Genomic DNA, 21698 nt, shown 5'->3' on the forward strand with positions numbered 1-21698 from the left:
ATAATACAAGCATAAAAATCGTAGCCCATATCAACCTACAAGGCCCCCTGAATTGAAAGAAAAATCGTAGCCCAATCGACCATATGTTGACTGTAGTAAACATAAACTGTGGCAAAGTGGTCTAAACCATCCTCTCAAAACCCAAACCAAAACAATTCTTGATGATTATTTAATATCAATCTTTGATTGAACTTCAACAAATTTGATTTTTTTTATAGCTTTCAAAAAGATTACTTTTGTGCATGATTTACCATTACAATGTCTTTTCACTTGAATATATCACATACATACAACATTTCCCTGACCTTCAACTAGTTGACTACCAAATTCTTTGCTTCCCATAGGTTTTGTGCAGGGATCACCCAGTTCCAGTAGGAAATGGGTTAACACAGTACCGCTGAATTCTGCATTACTATGCAATGAACAGCTGCATTGGTGAGCCTTCACAATGGCAATATGACTAAATTAAATTCACCTTATCACCCCCCCTCCCCTCCCCAAATGACCACTTCTGCTTCTCCACAGATGATGTGACAGTTGTACATCTAGAATGGGCCCCCGGGGTACGGGGGAGGGTCCTGGACCTTCTCGTCTGCAGGTTCAGTGCTTTGTTGTTGAACCACAGTGGTTGTGGTGGTCGTGGTAGTGGCCATGGTGGTCTGCTGGCCAGGGAAACGCAGGCTGCTTGTTCCACCCATGGCTTGGAAGTCACGGAAGTTGAAGAATGTACTGAGGCCATAGAGGACGACAAGGGTCCATCCACAAAGCTTGAAATGGTAACAAGAGAAAAGCAAGGAGTTATATTACAATAATCAATAATAATCATAAAGATGATGTTAGTAATAAAGTGTGATTTAATGACCAAAACAGCAATAATATTAGTAATGATAAATATATTTGAAAACTTAAAGAGGTACTCCGGCCTGAAAATATTTATATTTAATAAATAAAAGTAAAATTCACAGAACAAAATGTTGAAAATGTCATCAAAATAGGATGAACAATGTTATTTAATTTTAAAGTTTAGCAATATTTTGTGAAAAAAGTATGAACATCATCATGAATATTCATTGGGTGGGCTGGTGATGTCACATCCCCAATTTTATTTTTCTAATGTTATTATAAGAAATAATATTAATAATTGTTTAATTTTTTCATACAGGTGTGAATAATTTGCCTCCTTTATAATTGAATAAGTTGCAGCAATGAATATCTAATGCACTACATGTATAATCAGTTGTCAATGCAATTTTTTCAGTTCTTGGTAGTAAAAATTTGAAATTCAAACCTAATTTCATACGATGAAATACAAAAGAACAAGTGGGGACATGATAATCTATTTACATCATACTATTTTCAGCCCGGAGCATCACTTTAATGTACCATACAACTACGACCCTACTTCTTCTACTGCTGCTGAACTACTCCCTACAAGACTAATAACTTGATGGATTCTCAATTGCATTCCTTTCAAATTGCTTATCTATCTGAAATATTTTTTTTTATAATTATTATCATTTGTTTGGTTTCACCTGAGCCTGGAATGGAACAAGTAAAATGAATCAATGTGATCTGCCAGTCCATCCTCCCAATATAACTGATTGGCAGTATGCAGGAGGACCACTACATCAGAGTTTTCCACTACTCTTATGTAGTATGAATATAACTTACTGTTCTCCTTTCAGTCATTCACCCTCACTTGTTTACAAACTCCCCAAATGTCATCTAAGAATTCCCAAACCCCCAATACCATTTAACTGAGCTAAGCCTTGACCATAAAAAGACCAACCCTCAGTGACGTCAGCTAACTTCATGGAAGAAGTATGACTCACATTCCAGCCCCAGTCACTTGCACAGAGCATCACCACACCCCTTATACTAGAGAAAGTTTGATAGACAGTTATTTGTAGACCAATCAGAACAAGTTTAGATCACTCCCATCTTAAAATAGTTACACCCCAAAACAAATGATATAAATAAGACTTCTTGATTATTAGAGAATAGAGAATACCAATCATAGAATACTAGACCCACACTCAACCAGATAGACTAATTGACTTCAAGACTTAGACGTTCATTCAGAATTAATTTAACTTTACTTCGAAGCTCAATCTGATACGTCTAAATTATTTTATATTCATTGTCTCCTGATACATGTATACTCTGAATCTTCATGTACTTCAACTGTAGCTGAATATTGATGATTAAATACCTAGTGATTTGAACTGTATAACTTTCTGCAAAGTTTCCTTATTACGCTTCCCTCCAATAATCACCGATCCCATCCCCAACACAACAAAACAATGCAATTGGTTCTTAATAGGCAAAGGTGGTGACTTTCCTTTAAATGGTGCCTCCATATAAAATCTTATCCCAGAGACAGTGTTTTAAATGGCTTTCTTCTATAAAACTGGGTAGGGGCAAGTCAATATACAACACAGGCTTCATTCATTCACCTGAGATGGACTTGAACCTACGATTTTGAGTTGACAGGCAGACGCTTATAAACCAACTCACTCCCTTTAAAATATACAAAAAAAAATCATCATCTATTGCAAATCTATTGGAAAAAGAAAAAGAAAGGACCCTGGCTGGATGGAGGACATGGACAGAACTTCACAGAAGCTAGAGCTGTGCCCTCTGATAGGCAAAGGTGGAGACATTCAGTGGAGGCCCTATGTGCCACTACCGCGGTAGGCATCTGGAAGATAGGTAACAGGTATTGCAAATACCAACTTCCTCCATGTAGAGTATCTATCATCTCAGAGGCTCAGCCCCAGAAAAAATATCAAATTATTTCAAGATCTCTTTGATTATATTATCTGAATTATGCAGGCATGATGCATGATGTACACAGACCATGAGTTAGACCACAAATTCAAAACCACCTTTGTAAAATTCAGGCCAGTGACTCTTGGCCCGTATTCTATAAACGAGACAAGCATGCTTAAGTAAAAAATCAAAGCATTTTGTCTGATTTTCTATCTCAGACAAAATTCATATTCCATAAAAGATTGGCTAAGAATTTTGTCTTAGAATTTGCCTAAGAGTTTTTGCGCTACTAAGAAAGATATAGGATGAATGGCTAAGTAACTTTTCTTAAAACTGTAGTCTGTATGACTTCCATAGATACAACATGGCTAAGAATTTTACCCTAACTTGAAGAAAATTTTGAGTTGGTCTTAATTGTTTGAGTTTCAAGGCAATTTCCACCCGTACTTTTCCTTTATCCTGAAACGTGATACATGAAATAAGCTTTGGTCTCAAGATCTCTTCCTTCTTCTTATTTCTGCTATTAGCATAATTTATCATTATTAATTATTTTGCTATTAGCGTAGAGGATGAACATTCTGAATGGGTCAGTGTAGATTCTAGTGTGTCACAGGATACAGTATCAGGCCCGTTAGACTTTCTGCTTTATATCAACGACCTCCCTGAAGGCTTAGAATCTCGCTGTCGTCTGTTCGCAGATGATTGTATATTATACAAAACAGTAACCTGCCCAAAAGATTCTGAGAGGTTACAGAGTGACCTTGATAAACTAACATCTTGGCAAAACAAGTGGCAGATGGACTTTAATGCTCAAAAATGCTATGTCATGTGAATCTCTCATGCTAGAACCCCTCTGAAGTATAATTACACCTTGAATAACACTGCACTAGAAGAAACCAAAACCCATAAGTACCTGGGTGTAGATATAAGTAATGATCTTTCATGGAATTCTCATGTAGACAGAGTCTGCTCCAAGGCAAACAGAATACTTGGTTTCCTGAGAAGGAACTTGCATTCGTGTCCATCACATGTCAAGGAAATGTCGTACAAGACAATGGTCAGACCAATACTTGACTATTGTTCATCAGTATGGGATCCACATACTCAAACACTCATCAATAAATTAGAGCAAATCCAGAATAGGGCAGTTCGTTTTATCACCGGAAAGTATGAAAGAAAGTGTAGTGTAACTGATATGAAGAAGACACTCAAAATAGAGTCCCTTCAACAGAGATGGAAAACAAACCGAATGTCAATCTTCCAGCAGGCATTGTCGGGCCAGCTTGCTGTGCCGGTGCGATTCACCCTGCGCCCAGCCCAAAGGAACCTGCGTAATACCTAAACAACAAATAGCTTTCTTCCGATTGCAACTAACAAGTGGAATGCCTCTGGCCGTCTCACCTGCATCGCGCGATTCAACATAGCAGCAGTGCTTACTTTGAAAACTACTATAACTCGCACAAGATGTTCAGTGATACTTGGTTACTCTTACTTCCACGTTTTATGAACTAGACCAATACACTTCCAGAGATAGGATGGTAATTCAACAAATACCCCCAATGTGGCCAAAATTCATTGACCTTTGACCTTAATCATGTGACCTGAAACTTGCACAGGATATTCAGTGATACTTGATTACTCTTATGTCCAAGTTTCAAAAGTCAGATCAATAAACTTGCAAAGTTATGATGGTAATTCAACAGATACCCCCACTATGGCCAAAGTTCATTGACCTTGGTCACATGACCTAAAATGCACACAGGATGTTCAGTGATACTTGAATACTCTTACGTCCCAGTTTTATGAACTAGACCATCATACTTTCAAAGTTATGATGGTAATTCAACAAATACCCCCAATTCGGCCAAAGTTCATTGACCCTAAATGACCTTTGACCTTGATCATGTGACCTGAAACTTGCACAGGATGTTCAGTGATACTTGATTACTATTATGTCCAAGTTTCATGAATCAGATCCAAAAACTTTTTAAGTTTTGATTGTAATTCAACAGATATCCCCAAATTGGCCAAAGTTCATTGACCCTAAATGACCTTTGACCTTGGTCATGTGACGTGAAACTCATGCAGGATGTTTGGTGATACTAAATTAACCTTATGTCCAAGTTTAATGAACTATGTCCATATATTTTCTAAGTTATGATGACATTTCAAACCTCAGGTTAAGATTTTGATGTTGATTCCCCCAACATGGCCTAAGTTCATTGACCCTAAATGACCTTTGACCTTGGTGATGTGACATGAAACTCTCATAGGATGTTCAGTAATACTTGATTAACCTTATGGCCAAGTTTCATGAACTGGGTCCATATGCTTTCCAAGTTCTGATGTCATTTCAAAAACTTAACCTTAGGTAAGATTTGATGTTGATGCCGCCGCCGTCGGAAAAGCGGCGCCTATAGTCTCACTCTGCTATGCAGGTGAGACAAAAACTGCTATAAGTTTTCGTTTATACCACGTTCTGTTGTTGACTGGAACAACTTGCCAAACTCAATCAAATCAATTCTCAACAAAGACAAATTCAAAGTAACAATCCAGACGTACTTAAACAAAAATCAATACTAAGCATCGCCTCTCACCTCCGCGTAACGACCATCAGCGCACCCTAACCCTGCCCGTTTGACCCCTTTTCGGGAAGTTGGGCAGTATCCTGGAAGTAAGTAACTTTCTCTCCTTTCATAAAATTGGCATTCCTTTTTTTCTCAGTCTCAATCTTGATATTTGTTATGATGCGATTATTGCTTTAACACATAAAACACATAGACTTTACCGCAGAGCGGCTGTTACATTTGCGACAATAGTTGCGTGACATTACAATTTTCTTATGACGTCATAGAATTTGAGACTTTGGCTTAGCCATATCGTCTGACTTGTGACAAATGTCTTAAAGTTTATAGAATACTGTTAGGGAAGATTTCTTAGACAAACAAAATGCTAAGACAAATTGCTCAAACTTAAGCAAATAGCTTATCTTGCTTACGGAATACGGGCCCTGGTGACCACCTTTGGTGAGCAGAAATATGAATAAAATTAGCAGCAATCACATAACCATTAATTAAACTAGGGCAACAGAAATAACTCAAGCTGATACTTACACAGCCCCATACTAGCTTCCCATGTTCAACTAATATATTCAGCTGACCAGCACGTACACTGATAATTATAGCAGCTATAAAATGTAGCAAGCAATCTGCGGCATTGTTGATCAGCTCCTATAACATTTGAAGAAAAAAAGATTTGCATCAAATTTATTTTATTATTCAGAATAAAAAAATGTGTAAAAAGACCCAAAATAAGAAGACTTTGATAAAGGCCAGATTAAAGGAAATCAAAACCCAAGAAGAGAAGTAATCTTATTGGAAAGAGTAAAATGAGAGGAACAATTAAAAAAAAGTTTCATCAAAATCGGTTATGAAATAAGCAAGTTATGGGAGTTTGAAAACTCTTGTTGTACTTTCTATGGGCATCCTCGAATTGGCAAACATGCTTCAAAATGGCTGATTTTGTGGACAACTCTCCTTTTGTTTTGTACACAAATTTTCAGATTTTGCTCATTATCTTTCAAATTGCATCTTGCCTCCTTCTGAGCACAACATATGTCATTGGAAAATATAATCCACACCATATTGTCAAGGTCAGGAGGAGATAATGTGAAATACGTAAAATAAAACTTTCTCAAGCCAATTGATCAGTCACAATGTTTGCTGCCTTTGGCAGTCTGTACCTCCGTGTTTCTTGATCACTGGACCAAAGATTGGCGACAATATATATCCAAAGTCTCTATTCAGTACAGGATTAATCCTTTTTTCCACAAAAGCTCACCCCAAATAATCATCAAGGTTGGTTGAAGGCTTGAAGCTTAAAAATCATTGAATTTATCATCCCCAACTGATGAAAGTTTACTGTATTATTCAAAATAGCTGTTTGAGCGTTATTTTGTACATACAAATTCTATGAGAGATACACATATTTCATGCATGAGCATAGGGAAAAAGATTGATGCTGGTATCATTTTTACAACATGATATGACAGGTATGGTAATCCAAATCAAAACATTTTCCAACTTATTCATCATCATTCATAATTCATTAAAATGTATAAAATTTGTATCGTCATGCCTAAAGAGAGAGGTATTGTCATAAAATTGGTTTTATTTAAAGCTGAATGTAAAGATTTGTCTTGTCTGAAAGTATGATTTCAAAACGCAGTTGAGGCCAGAAGTTTTCATACACCCAGGAAATGCAAAAAAGTTGACATTTGCCAAAAAGCATAAAATTTCCTGTATCTTATAACGTGTTTGTGCAATCATAACAAATTTGATATCAAACAAATGAATATATTATACCCCTTCATTACATTGCTTTGTCATCAGGAGCTGAAAAATATTTAGGTGTCATTTTCCCCAAATCTTCATATTTTAGACAAATTAAAAATAAAAACTTGACAAAAACATTTCATATCTGTGCTAATTACTTCTCAACACAAACATGTCAGATTTTGTGTTCAGTGGTGACATATGATATGAAATGTAATACAAAATCATAGATTTGACATTAATGTATTTCTATAAAATGATGTTTGAAAATATAATATCAAACAATAGAATACATTTGGCATGAATACTACTTAATGTCTTCAAAAAAATTCCACCTGAAACATACTTTAATCCCAATAGCATCCCAATCAAGTGAAAGAGCTTAATACACTCTTTCATTTCATATCAAATTCGTCACATTTGTGGTATTTCTGATGATATAGTAAATTTTACGATGTTTGGCAAGTGAACAAATTTCACTGGATTCCATGGTTGTACATGTACATGTATGTAAACTTTTGGCCTCAAATGTATATGCATTACAACTTGGTAACACTTGGCGTGATAGTCGATTCAATGAAAATAACAAGGATGCTCCACTCATTCAAATCAACTTACCGTGAGCACCCAGTTGATAATGGTCACACGTTGGGCAAGTTTAAAGAGGAATAAGAGAAATAGTATGAGTGTGAAGACCCAGGCAGTCACTGCAACAAAGATTATCCAGCTAAAGCCACTGAAGTAGTAAGCATACGTGTAACTGGCCACAACTGTCCAGTAGAGGAATCCAACAATCTGCAAAAATAAATACAATAAATCTTTATGGAATGCTGAATACTATCATCTACAGATTATTCATTTTATCTAATTTTGGTGTCAATTTTGTAAAGGAAATTCCACCATGACATGAACGGAGAGAAAGGGGCGGGCATATTTCAATAAAAGTTATTTTTGTAGACGATCTGATGCATATGGCAAAAGCTGGTGAATTATCATCACCTTTCCTTGTAACTTTAAATTCTTATGAATTGTATTTTCCCCTTCGTTTGCAAAAAAATGAGCTTTTATAAATTGGAAGAAAATGCATTTAAGTTTACCATTCTTATACTACTACCCCAATAGATTTAAAAAAATAGTATTAAAGGGGTACTCCAGGCTGAAAATAATATGGTTTGAACAAATAAAGAAAAATCAGACAAAAAATCACTGAAAATTCAATAAAAAACTGACAAGGAATAAAAGAGATGAGACATTTTTGACAAGACTTGCACTATTTGCGGTAAAATGTACTTCATGAATATTCAATTTGGAAATTGATGAGGTCATATCCTAACTAATTGTTCTTCAATTTTTATATAAAATTATGCTCATTCAATTTTTTTCCTCCAAGAATTAAAAATATTGGATTGACTGCAGATCTAATGAATCAAGATTTTTATTGCTGCAAGCTACTTTATTACAAGAGAGACATAACGTACACACATGTGTGAAAATATGTAATAATTATGATTTCTTGTAAAATCATAAGAAAAAAGAAAGTGGAGATCTATGTGACATTATCAACTAACCTAATAAATATTCATGACTATGTGCATATTACTGTTTTCACAAAATATTGCTAAATTCTAAAATTCAATAGCATTTTGTTCAGTGAGTTTTTAGTATATAATTTTCAGCCCTGTGTATATCCCTTTAAGTAAGCAAATAAACAAGACATAAATTAGAATAAGAATGAGTTAATTGATCAACGTGTAAGTAAATGATTACCTCTGTAACATTTTTTCTTACCTTGATACCCCCCCCCCACAAAATCAAGGCAAAAGCGATTTTGTGTCTCTCCCACTTATGAAAATAACCAGAAATATTGTGATTTGCGAGGGCACGCAACAGAATTGTATTGAAACTTCATTGTGGAATAACTGGGATGGAATAACACTTGTCATAAGAGCCTTGCACGTAAACTTTTATGTTGACCTAATGACCTTTGACCTTACCATGTGACCTCTGACTGCAGCATAACATGCAGGTCCCCTAAGAACATCTACCATCCAAGTTTGGTTGAAAAGTGACTTACGGTTGCGGAGTTAGGTGTCATAAGAGAGTCTTGCATGTAAACTTTAACGTTGACCTGAAAATGACCTTTGACCTTACCATGTGACCTCCGACTGCAGCATAACATGCAGGTCCCCCAAGTCCATCTACCACCTAAGTTTGGTTGAAAAGCAACATACGGTTGTGGAGTTATGTGTCATTAGATTTGTGACGGATGGACGACAGACGACGGACGACATTTGGATCCCCAAGTCTCGCCTTCACCTCTGGAGGGCGAGACAAAAAATCAGATCATCATCATTCCTAGAGTCCTACATGAATAAATACTTTGATCAAGTTTGAAGCTGATCTGAAGTTATTGCAAGAACTAAAGATCTATAGACAACCCAAAAATCACATTAATGCTATTGGCAATGTGACACCTATGGTGGCATTTCTACTTATTTAACTCAAGATAATTCCAGACCAGAGTCTCCCTGTAATGAATCAAACTATTACCCATCATCATTACATTCTGTGAAATATTATTATAAAAAGTAAAACTCATTTGGACAAATGGATGTCATGCTCATGTACATATATGTTTCTGTCACGTGGTCATACATTTGAACTTGTATGTGACTGATACATACATGTATACTCCACAAAAAATCTCAAACTTCGATATTCCTAGAATACTTGGTTTTATTCTGCTTCATCAGTTGAAACCAACTTATTTTCAGGTTAGTGTCATCCCTTTAATTTACGTACTTGGGCAATGTGAGAGATAGTCCTACATTGCTCCTAAACAAACATAGGCCCTAACATAACAATAGTTATGAACAAGAGGAAATACCACTTTGCTTTCTTTTCCTCTAAAAAAAGGTCATGGGATCAATGGACCGGACCAGCAATGCCAACTTACAGTGTATTCATACAAGTGTTAATTTATATTTAATTTGATTGCAAATGATAAAAATTTCAGAACTTAAAAAAAAAATCTACCAGCAGGGGCAGATCCAAGATTTTCCAAAAAGGGGGGCAAACTTTCCATAGGAAAAAACTGACAAGCAAGCAAAAAAATAGAAGAAACAAGGTTTTAACCAAAAATTAATTACATTTCGTCCACAAAAAAATTTGACAAGCAAAAATATAAATAAAAAAAGGTCTTCACTTTCAAAGAGCGGGGGGGGGGGGGGGTTAACTTCTGATTTAACAGCATTGTTATGTTACAAATTTTAATTGTAACTCTCAAAACGGGGGGGGGGGGGGGGGGGGCAGCTTTAAACCACCCTGGATCCGTCAGTGTCTACCATTATCATGATTGGAGAGCTATAAATCGATTTAATAATAATATATTTGACATTCATATAGCGCCATCTATCTAGAAATCATCTATTCTGAGGCAAATTGTTATTATCGTTACATTATTACCCCAGCTTTAGCTCGAGCTGCCTTCTACCACTCAGTGCAGCATCCTGCTGGGTACCCATTCACTTCACATTGTTTGAGTGCAGCACTTTCTTACTGAAGAAAAACATGCCACGGCTGTGAATCGAACCCAAATTCCTCTAATTAAAATAAAAGAGTAGTAAGTCCACTGTACCACAGCACCCCCTACAATTTGATTTGTTTCATACTGATCAAATATTTGAGATGAACTCAGATTGTCTTGCTTGCTGTTATGTCAAATATCCTGAAATCTATGAAAAGTGTCTTCAAATCTGCCCTGCCCTAGTTAGATACATGTACATTGTATGTCACCGATACATTGCTTAATGACATGAATGAAACTGAAAGAAAAGAAAATAAACCTTTTTTTTGGTGTAAATTGATTTCATCTCCAACTTTTTGCGAAACTCATGTTTATTTCAAATCCTTGAATAAAAAAAAAACAATTCTGACAACAATGTCCAAAGACTTTTTCCTTTTCTGAAAGCTAGCTGTAAGCCATTTCAGTTTTTATTGGCTAAGTATATGTACAACCTGAAATAGGATGCCAAAGAAAAAATATGGCTACTGGACATGACCAATGACAGGATATCCTGGACTCTATTAAGCAAAACTGAAAATGACTATAAATCATCAAAAATGAATGTTTGTAAAATAACATAAGTGCTCTTTATACCGATCAATGTGTATTTTTGTCAGTGATGCAGTAAAACTAAGAAAATTTTCTACAAGCACATGCACATGTACCAAAGTATTATAATTGAATAAATGTCTTATGATTTTTTTCAAGAATTGGTCTTATATAAAAGGTTTGCTATGGCTACATAATATTTTATGGATAGGTTAGTTACAGCCTGTTTCAGGTTTGAGTAAAGTATCCCATATTTGTGTCTATGACAGTTCCAGTTCATGTCATGTACTGTACATGTATGCGATATGAACACGAATATTAGATGTTCTATAACCTAAATTACAAAATCACTACTAAACTATGGAATTGGACTGGTCTGAAAATTTCAGGATATGATCTTTATATGTACTGTAGCTTTCTGAAATCACAATTTACTTTGCAATTTTTTGCAGTAATAATAATGATGCTCCTTGGGACAGATTTCTTGATAGATGGCACTATCTAAATGCCTACATTATTATCAATTATTATTATAACTGTTTTCCCGTCTAATTTCATCACAGTTGCATTTAAATTAATGAATGGACGTTCAAATTAAAAAAATATTTATTCATCATCTGCACACATGGTTCAGTTTCATTTATCCAGCACTCAATTCCATTCTATATCATTCCTTAAAATTTTGTAAAAATTCAATTTTGAAATTCATTGAAGCTAATGGCCAAAAGTCATATAATTTTGTGACGATGGACTGACCATTCAATTTCTCTTTAAATACATTTTTCAATGTAATTTATCGGCACACACATTTGCACTATGAACATCAAAATTCGGATGAAATGTTTCTGTTTCAGCATCGGGAATGTGACATCGAACACAATTTAAAAAAAAATTTGCTCTCGTAGTGGAAGCCTAGATGGTCAAACAGCAAAGTGCACACTACATATAAACCTCGCTAACGAAAGCGGTAAATTTACAGAAGAACAACGAATATTCAGCTTTATATTTTCAAAACTGCAAACAGTACACCACTAATCGTGTTTGTGTTCTGTGTTGTTTTCAATCATGACTCATGTTGCTATTTAAATTTGAAAATCAACATTGAACACACAGCCTTTTTGAGATGAAAGTAGTGTTCAACCCAACATAAAACAAAATGTTAAGGCTCATCATTACACAACTGAAAAGACAGCATGAAAAACAATGTTCATGATCCATCAAATTCAACAAACACCCTGTAACTTCAGGGCATATAGCAATCAGAAAACATTAGAATCTTAAACCCCCACAGAGTCAACTTTCAATAGCATCACTTGTTCAAAGTTCAATCCATGTGCTTGAAATGATGCATGGGATTGATAAATGTATCCCAATGCAAACAAAAGAAAAGGGTGGTGGTGGTGGGGATGGTGGCACGTTCAAGCAACAAAATTCTCTTGACGAAAAGAAGCATCAAAGCCTCTGCCAGACCATTGTTTGAAATAAACATTAACATGATACTCAACACTACCTGCCTTCATTTTCTAATTCATTTGTTGATTTTGGTTTTAAAAAATAGCAATATCAAAATCAAGTACGGTGTTTTGCATGCTGAATCAAAATACTGTAGGCAAACAAGATCAGAGATTTACTTCAGGGTGCATATAATAGGATTCTCAAACTTCTTTATTTCGTATGAGCCAGGTTGTAAAGCATCCTTGTACAGTATATAATTATGAGCTCATCTGCAATTCAAAGACTGTTTCACAGAAACATATTCCTGTTGAATATTCTAAGTTTCATTAATTGCAGAACATGATTTCGAAGAGCATGTGCTTTTTCCTATTCTCTCTCCAAACCGTTTGCTTCAGGACATTCACAAGAGAAATACTTCGTTGTTTGAATACTTCATATATGAAGGTGTATGAGGGAATGTAGAGTTTTGTAGTTGTTTAGTACTGAATTCACAAAAATAACATCAAGACATGATATTCAACCCGCTCTAGCCTGCCAAATGCCAATTATTTAGGACTAAACAGGAGGCCTGCTAATGGAATTCTAATTATAAGATTCTAAACAAGCAGAGAGTGAATTATGGCTCTCTGTATGGGGCTACATGTATATCGTGTCACACTATTGAATACATGTACACAGCCTAACACGAATATTGTAATAAATACAGGCAATTAAACATGAAAACGTAGAGTTTTCTTCAGAAATACCAGGGCCCAGCAGTGCCCCATCTTACAAAGAGTTACAATTGATCAGATCAATCCATGGAAATCCATCAGCATCATAATTTTTTCCTAAGAAAATTTGCACAATGTCCTTTGTATGCAAAGAGAAGCGCAGTGAATTTTCAAGAAAACAATGAATGCATGATCATGGCTAGAAAATATTTTGAACAAACATGCAACATAGATGTTGACGTTGCTGGTCTTCCATAGTTGCGATTGATCAGATCACTCTTTGTAAGACGGGGCCCAAATCTGTAGGCCGATATTTTCCAATCTATCAAGTTCTCTGCTTTCCCTCTTATTAAAAGTTCTTTATTGCAACCAAGATATGGTTTGGGGTTCTCCTCTATCACTCTGTCTATAATAATCTTTTGTTTCTAAATGTTTCTAGATTTTGTAGGTCTACGTCATACATGTAGACCTGTACATTTGCAATCTTATGGTATTTATGATTGCATATCATTGTTCTATTTTGTCATATATTTCATGAATTGCAATGTATACATCATCTGTAAAAAAAGTCAGATTTTAAAGTACATTGTTGTACCACCATTCCACCAACTTTGCACATGATTACTTTAACATTAAATAAATTTCATTTTCAATTAAAAATTTGCATGGTCAAATGAACAGTTTAGCTGCTCCCCCCCCCCAAACATGGGACATACTAACTAAGCATACAGTGTACATGTAGGCCTAAAGCATACCGGCACTATTTCCTTTCTGGTGAATGGCATTCACATGAACCCAATATACATCAGCAGTGAGATCAGCCCATATCATTCATTGGAGAGGGTAAAAACAGTGGGAGGACTAGTGTTGTTAATATATGTGACAAATGAGTGTCAAGTTTTCCAAATAAAATTAGTATTATCTTTATTATTATTTGTTTGGCATCACCTGTGCCTGGGAGGCGAAAAGCGCACTGAATCACTATGACCTGCAGGTCAACGTCCAGATCTACATGTACATACTACCAAAGCCATAAATGGGATAAATGACAACAGTGGCAGAACTACCAATATAAATTGACTACCAGTATACAAGAGAAGAGATTGTCCATTCCCCCCCCCCCTCTGGATTTTTAAACATTTTTTTAAGTTAATCTTTGTTACTGTATTGATTTTGTTTGCATTCTGAATGTAGAGACATCACCCCCCCCCCCTTTGCATTATATGTCTTTTTTTATCTGCAACAATATTTATAGTAATTTCTTTCCAACATGTAGCTTTATATTGGGCTGCCCCCACCCCCACCCACCCCCCAAAAAAACAGTGCTAACAAAATGAAAATATGTACGTCTGCCCCATATCAAATCCTGGATCCAACACTGGATTATAAAACATCAACATAGAGAAAATGCTTCATACATCTATATGTACATGTATACAAACACGACTGTGTCACCGAGGAGAACTTGATTTACTCTAATTGTAATTGAAAGCTCACTGCCAACTGGGCTATCCTAACCTAACCACCAATTTCTCATCACCTATTCAAGCAACAGTGCATTGAGTTTGACAAGTAATTAATGGCTATAATCTCACTCTATGTAGATGTAGGTTCCTTATTCTTCTACTCGCTCTCTTCACAAATTCTGCAGACTATCCATCCAAAATACCAAGCCTCTTTTCCCTTACCCTTATTGCCGTTTCCACGATCATGTAGGTCTACATTTAGTACTATTCTAAATTTGAGGTGATATAGAAGCTTCAACTAATATTGATGCATGCAGCATATGTAAGTAGCAGGAAAATGTAGAATAAACAGATTTCAAGTGGAACATATCAGCATACATGTAACTGATATTGCACATCCATGTTGCATGCATCCACTGGAAATCACACTGTGATGATTGCATCAATCTGCTATGATAATAAGCTTGTAACTTCTTGAAATTTTGGACAATCATTACTTTAGCTGGAATCTGTGACCTGAGCATTACAGTGACTGATCACAGAGCCCCTTTTTGTGAATACATGCGGCACAACATGTCTTGTCAAAGGGGAAGTTCACCCTGACAAAAAGTTTGTTGTAAAAATAGCAGAACAAATAAGAAAAATATTGGTGAAGGTTTGAGGAAAATCCATTAAAGATTGAGAAAGTTATTAGAATTTTCAGATATGTGTCATAAATGAGCAGCTGCCCCATGAGTTATGTTATATAAAATGCACAACTTTCAATTTTTTAATGGTTCGTGCTGACTTACTTTGTTTAAGGAACAGGTGTGAAATGATTTGTGTATAGATTGATATACTGAAGGTACAGTAAACATCATTTTAAATTTTCTGAGAAACTGACATTTCATTGCTTCAAAGCTGCTCACATATGGCGTCACAAATCAAATTATTAGAATTCTATTAACTTTTTCATTCATTGATGGATTTTCTCAAACCTTTTAATAGCATTTAGCAATATTTTGTATTATTTTTTCTGCTATTTTTACAAAAAACTTTTTGTCAGGGTGAAGTGGTGAACTTCCCCTTTAATCGCGGCCACCTGTCTATAAAGTGAAATCCTGTTCCATGGCCAACAAAATTGTCTCTCATTTTGAAAGTCCCCAATTTGAATACCCCTCTTGGTCTTATAAAACGTATAAAGACTCTCTGTCCCCATGGCCACTTTCTGTGTTTCCACAAGATTGCCCTAATAGGCAGGTTCGACTGTAGTTGCAGATACATGTATACAGGGTGCTACATAACTTTTTAGAAGCACTTGCCCAGTCGGGCAAGTAAATTTTCAAATAGTTTGAATATACTTGCCCAAAAAGCTATTTCACTTGCCCAAAAATATCCTTGAAAAAAAAATTTTTACCTCTTCAAGAGAATTATTTGCGGTTTTATAAAGCATTGACCTTTTCTCTTATTAATCATGAACTGATCTACCTGCCATGACCAAAATTAGGGTCAATATCATGTCATATCGACCCTAACTTTGGTCATTCTACTGAATTTTACTTCAAAACACTTGCCCGACTCTAACTTTTACTTGCCCCGGGCAATTGGGCAAGTGCTTATGTAGCACCCTGTGTATATATAGCAATCATCAATCAATGACACAAATCTATGATATGATAAAACACTATTAAAGTTTTGTGTTGCGAGGTCCAAGTCACCTTGTGAAGGAGGGAGCTGAATAAAGCCAAATGGCCAATTATTTGCCCACTGCTCAGAAAAAAAATCAAATCATGTTTTCTTTTCAGAAATGAATTCCTTTTATCCATCCTTCCTGGAATCCTGTTGAGCATGTGTCTGGTAAGTATTTGTGTACTTAACAACAAATTAAATCATGTAGCTATTTATTACTAGCTCCATGATTAAAATGTCACAACATACTCCACAACCTATTTTATGATTCCACATTTCCCAGGCCATGACCCACTTATAAACTTATTCTATGACAGCTACATGCAGGGTTCCATATATTTTCTCTGGCAACAACCACAGCTTTGATGGCAATATACATGTATTTCAAGCAAAACTTAAACTCAAACCTACCTTTATCACCCCAACACAAACCTCTTTCTCTTTTCACAATATAAAATCATTTGAGCCAATTTCAGACTGCCATGACAAGACATCTACTCCATCCCCCTCAAACAATAAATTAATTATATTCATAATAAAAACTAAAAAAATCAACTGAATTTACTAATTGAATGATATATAGAAAATAATAGAATTAAATGAATAAATACATGTAAATAAATACAAAATTATAAGAAAAAAAAACACCCTCAAACCAACAATGACAAGCTATTAAAAAAAAGAGCATTCTGATAAGAGTGACATTTGGTTACCAAAATATTTGCTAACTCTTGGCATTTATCTCGCTACATGTAGTTCTAGTAGTACATAGCATGTATCTATCATTGAATTATTAAAAGAGATATTCCAAGTTACATTTCCATACCTTCAAAGAGAAGGGATCAGTGTTGAACTCAAATTGAGATTTGTACCAGAGGCCAGCTAAGCTCTTGCTTCCTCTCTCAGTCACCCTATATCCTAATACACTCTCAGGAGTTTATGGATATCAACCAATACAAATTAGAGCCAAATACACTGACAGCAGTATAATTTAGGTTGTTAAGACCATTGCTATGGTAACTGATGGAAAAACAGACATTATCAGATGAAATAACCAATATTTTCACATTGTCCATACAGATGCACTGCACATTATCCATTTTTTTTTAATAGAAGACTTGCCAAGTGCCCCGAGTTGTCTATTTGCAAGAAAGATGTTTATTATAAATTATGTATCATAAATATGTCTTTTATCTACACTGTAACATCAGTTTTTCTTAAGCTCTTCTGAACATGAATTATCATACACTTAAAATTTGTTTTGATTTCTAGATTATTTTTGAAAAGGATGTCGCTTTCAGTTCATATCTTGTGTGGCAGCCAACAAATAACAGGGGTCAAATCGTGTACAATTAAAAAGACACTGGCAACTTAAAGAAAAAAAGGCTAACATGATCTGTTTACAAATGTTCAGAAAAAGGAAGGTCTTTTTAGTCAGAACTCAGAACTGGTAATCTGGTATTATAGGAAAAGTAAGATTTACCAATGAAAGCAGTCCTGCTTTTAAAGTCCATATGAAGTTTAACAAAAAAATCAGGAATTTTCTTTCAATGACAAAAATCACTTGCAGGCTGCAATTCGAATTGCTGGATCAGCATTTAGTAAAAAAAAATATTTGATCCAAACTAGTTTTGATTTTTCATATTTATTTTTCTTGACCAAAAATTATAAATTGGTAGCGTGATACAAGGCAGATATAAATCATCAATTTCCCTAACACATGTAGATTTTTTTTTGCTTTTACATATTAACAACAATACTCACAATCTCTACAATCTTCAAGATACCAGGTAGGGATTTGACATAACCTGTGTCGACAGTAAACTGGTAGCTTGCTGGTGCTGCTTGCTGAGTTGTTGTAGTTGTGTACGTCGAGGTAGTATGGCTGTCTGGAAATGCTCCTGGATCTGCCATGCTTGAATTTGTACCTAAAGAAAATGAGAGATAAATGAGGTATTAAATAGCGAGTTCCATCCCTCATACATTATCAATTAGTCTCCAGTCACAGACCCTTCTTGGATTTCACATAATGCATAATGAAGAGTCTGAAGTAGGAGACTAGTATCACACGTGAAGTATGCAGGGGTGGATCCAGGATTTTCCAAAGGGGGGGCAGATTTTTCCGAGGAAAAACTTGACAGCCCAAAAAAAAGGTCTTCACTTTCAAAGGGGGGGGGGGGGGGCTCATGGGCCAGCTTGACTGGCCTTGAGGGGAAACTATCTGTAGCACATACTGTGTCTGCTTCTTCCAGTCAAGTCTCTACCCCGCCTAGAAATGATATTATTTGTTAAATGTCAAATTTGTGTCCATTCAGTGTCTGCAAGAGAAATTTCATCAACAATGTTGAATGACAAGTAAGTCGTCAGATGGGACAACTTTCCAAGACTTTGATTGGCTGACGAGTTAGAAGTATGTACTATTGAGAGACCTACAAGTCTGACTGCTACTCTTTTTAGTGTCAGATAAAACAGACTTTGTCAGACTCAGATAAAATATTTGATTTTGCATATCATGTATGCATCGGCATACAAGTGCGACTTCTTTTTAAAGTCATACTTAAATCTTTGTGAAACACTCCTAAGATCTCCTAAAAAAACTAGACATGTGTGACATTTCGCAATATGACTCGTGAGATCTTGAGCACCAGCCAAATCTCTGTCTCTGTAATTACATAATTTGGTGTGGGCACATTTTTTCCATGAAAATGTAAATGGATTTTGCTGAATTCTTTCATTTACCGGTATTGTTTGGAATTCAAACTTAAAATGATCATTTGAATAAATATTAGAAAGATCAAACAACTACTACTTATATATATATATATATCCATGAAACTTCTATAAAAATTTAATGTTAAATTTATAATATTACGAGTAAAATATTTACATGTATATGCACAATTGCACATCCTAGATGGTCTGCAAATGAGGGTAACCAATTGATGCATGTCACACACTGATAATTTCTTTTGTATTTTATTATAATATGAAATATGAAATAATTTTCCCCTCATTGCTGTACAGTGTATAACATGAAAATAGGTTTGAGTCTTTGAGTCCTCCTTGAATAGGTGGGATAGCTGTTTTCTTCTTCTTCTGTGTAGTCTGCTTCCTTCAATCCTGAACATTCTTGCAGAACTTGGTGAAGTGTGTCACAAGGGTAAAGTGCATATGCCAAACATATACATGGTGCAAGTAAAAACAGGTATTGATCTAGCTGTTGTTGCCTTTCGTCAGTTGCAGACGAAAGGCTTCGGTTGATGGTGCTGTCACATTTACTGGGAGAGTGTTCCACATCTTGATGGTTCTAGGGAAGAAGGATCATTGATGTTGTTGGGTCTGTGACTGTGGCATGATCCTTGCAACCCCTTCTTGAGACTCATACAGAAAATGTATGCTTCCTTATTGTCAAGTCAGCAAAAATGTAAATAGGTCTATTTCAATATTTTCAAAAAATTACAAATAAATAATAGTGCAGGAAATAATTGACTCCCATTGCATAAATTTTTTTTTGTTGTGCATACGTTTTTTGAAAAATAAGCGAACCCCCTAAATGTCATGACTTTCATATTTTACATACAATTTTTAATAAATTTAAGTATTATACATGTACATGTACGGTCATGACAGTATGTACAGTAAATTATTTTTCTGCATTTGTTTAAATAGGCTACACTTTTTGTTGGAGTGGACTTTCCTTTTTAAAGGAATAGCCTAGATCCCAACTGTTTTAACAAGATTATCTATGACAGGAATCCTAACAAACTTCTTGCTCCCAAATCCCAGCTGTAGGCATCAGCTTGGTAGGCATGTTAGAGGTAACAATTAGGCCATAACAGTGCGCAAGCACACAAAGGTAGGTTAAGTGACACAGGTTTAATTTCTGAGCATAAATAAATGTCGAGAGGCAAGACGAAAAAAATAAAAACACTCATGACATTTTATTTGTCTGACTCAAGTATTATTCATATCATAAATTAGACAGGAATAACCGTCGTTTCTGGGGATTTATTCAACAATTTCTGACATTTTACTATCATCCCCATCCGTGAGTGGAGCCAACGTAGTTCAGCGGAACAACCAAAATACACAGAGACTGAAGCTTTTGGTCTAATCATAACCCAGTTCTCTCCTTCTACCCCAGTCTCGATCGGCCATTTTGTTACAATTCATAACAAAAATGGCCGATCGAGACGGGGGTAGAAAGAGAGAACTTTTCGGTTTTTTTTAGGTTCCAGTTTGTGCCCAGATGTCAAACTGCCACTCGTTAGACCTTCATCCATATAATCGTGGAAAGTGCTTGATTTCTGTTTTAACTATTTATTCGGAGAATTATTTTGACCATACTTCACGCAAGTCAGATGAGTATGGTCCATTACACGTAAGGTCCTGGGCTCCCGCGCCTGGGTTAGTCTAATCTTAAATCTCCTCCAGCATGTCCAGATAAAAAAAACGAAGACAAATTTCAAATAAATCTACCCTTAGATCTAGAGGAATTTGGATGTTCTAGCAGGTCTAGATCCTAGGTCGAGCTTTTATTGTTTAGGCTATTAATTCATGAATTAAGAAAATCTCTCTCTGGCATGTCTGGTACTGGAGCTGGCGCTGGCCTGGGTTGGCTCTGTCCCCCTCTGAAATTAAGAAAAAAAAATGAAAAATTTCGAATTTGCTTAACACTATGCACTAACAGTCAATTCACTTGGGCCTCAACTTCACTTCAGTACCGTACCAGTAATTTAGTAATAAAAAAAAATCGATCGACTACAATCACAAAATTGTGAACCTAGCCTTGTCATCAATTATTGGAATTGTGTGCGCTGTATAAATCACATGATACGGTACCGGTACGGAGCTGTAGCGGCCCTCGCGTCCCGGCGCAGCCCTAGCCTAGCCTAGGCCCTAGCTGACGCTTGCTCCTGGTGGAGGGGCATAAAAAGTTCATTGAAAATCAAATACCGGTATTAAACCAACCAGATAAACCTGATATGGTATGACGATCAAGATGAGATAAATGAATTCAACTCACTATACAACTTTTAAAACGCTAATAACGTTAGGTATTTGTTGATGATTCCACGACCCACACGCAGCGGCTAGTTCGTGATAACACTAGCAAATACCGATACCGTATTGGTCCGTATATACCTTAACCGTGGCCGCGCCGCTCGCGCTATCG

The 21698-nt window shown here is 35.7% G+C and overlaps 1 protein-coding gene across 1 annotated transcript; it reads right to left on the reverse strand.

The window, feature by feature from the left end:
* Nucleotides 1-229: 229 nt before the first annotated feature.
* LOC121407645 (MARVEL domain-containing protein 1-like) lies at nucleotides 230-21658 on the reverse strand. Its single transcript, XM_041598817.1, has 5 exons — nucleotides 21549-21658; nucleotides 18287-18450; nucleotides 7725-7901; nucleotides 5886-6002; nucleotides 230-767 (listed from the first exon to the last, which is right to left on the reverse strand). The coding sequence occupies exons 2-5, from the start codon at nucleotides 18434-18436 to the stop codon at nucleotides 546-548; spliced, it is 666 nt and encodes a 221-aa protein (XP_041454751.1). The 5' UTR covers nucleotides 18437-18450; nucleotides 21549-21658; the 3' UTR covers nucleotides 230-545.
* Between the last annotated feature and the right edge of the window lie 40 nt (nucleotides 21659-21698).

Source organism: Lytechinus variegatus, chromosome 2, assembly GCF_018143015.1.
Source record: "Lytechinus variegatus isolate NC3 chromosome 2, Lvar_3.0, whole genome shotgun sequence".
Lineage (NCBI taxonomy): Eukaryota > Metazoa > Echinodermata > Echinoidea > Temnopleuroida > Toxopneustidae > Lytechinus > Lytechinus variegatus.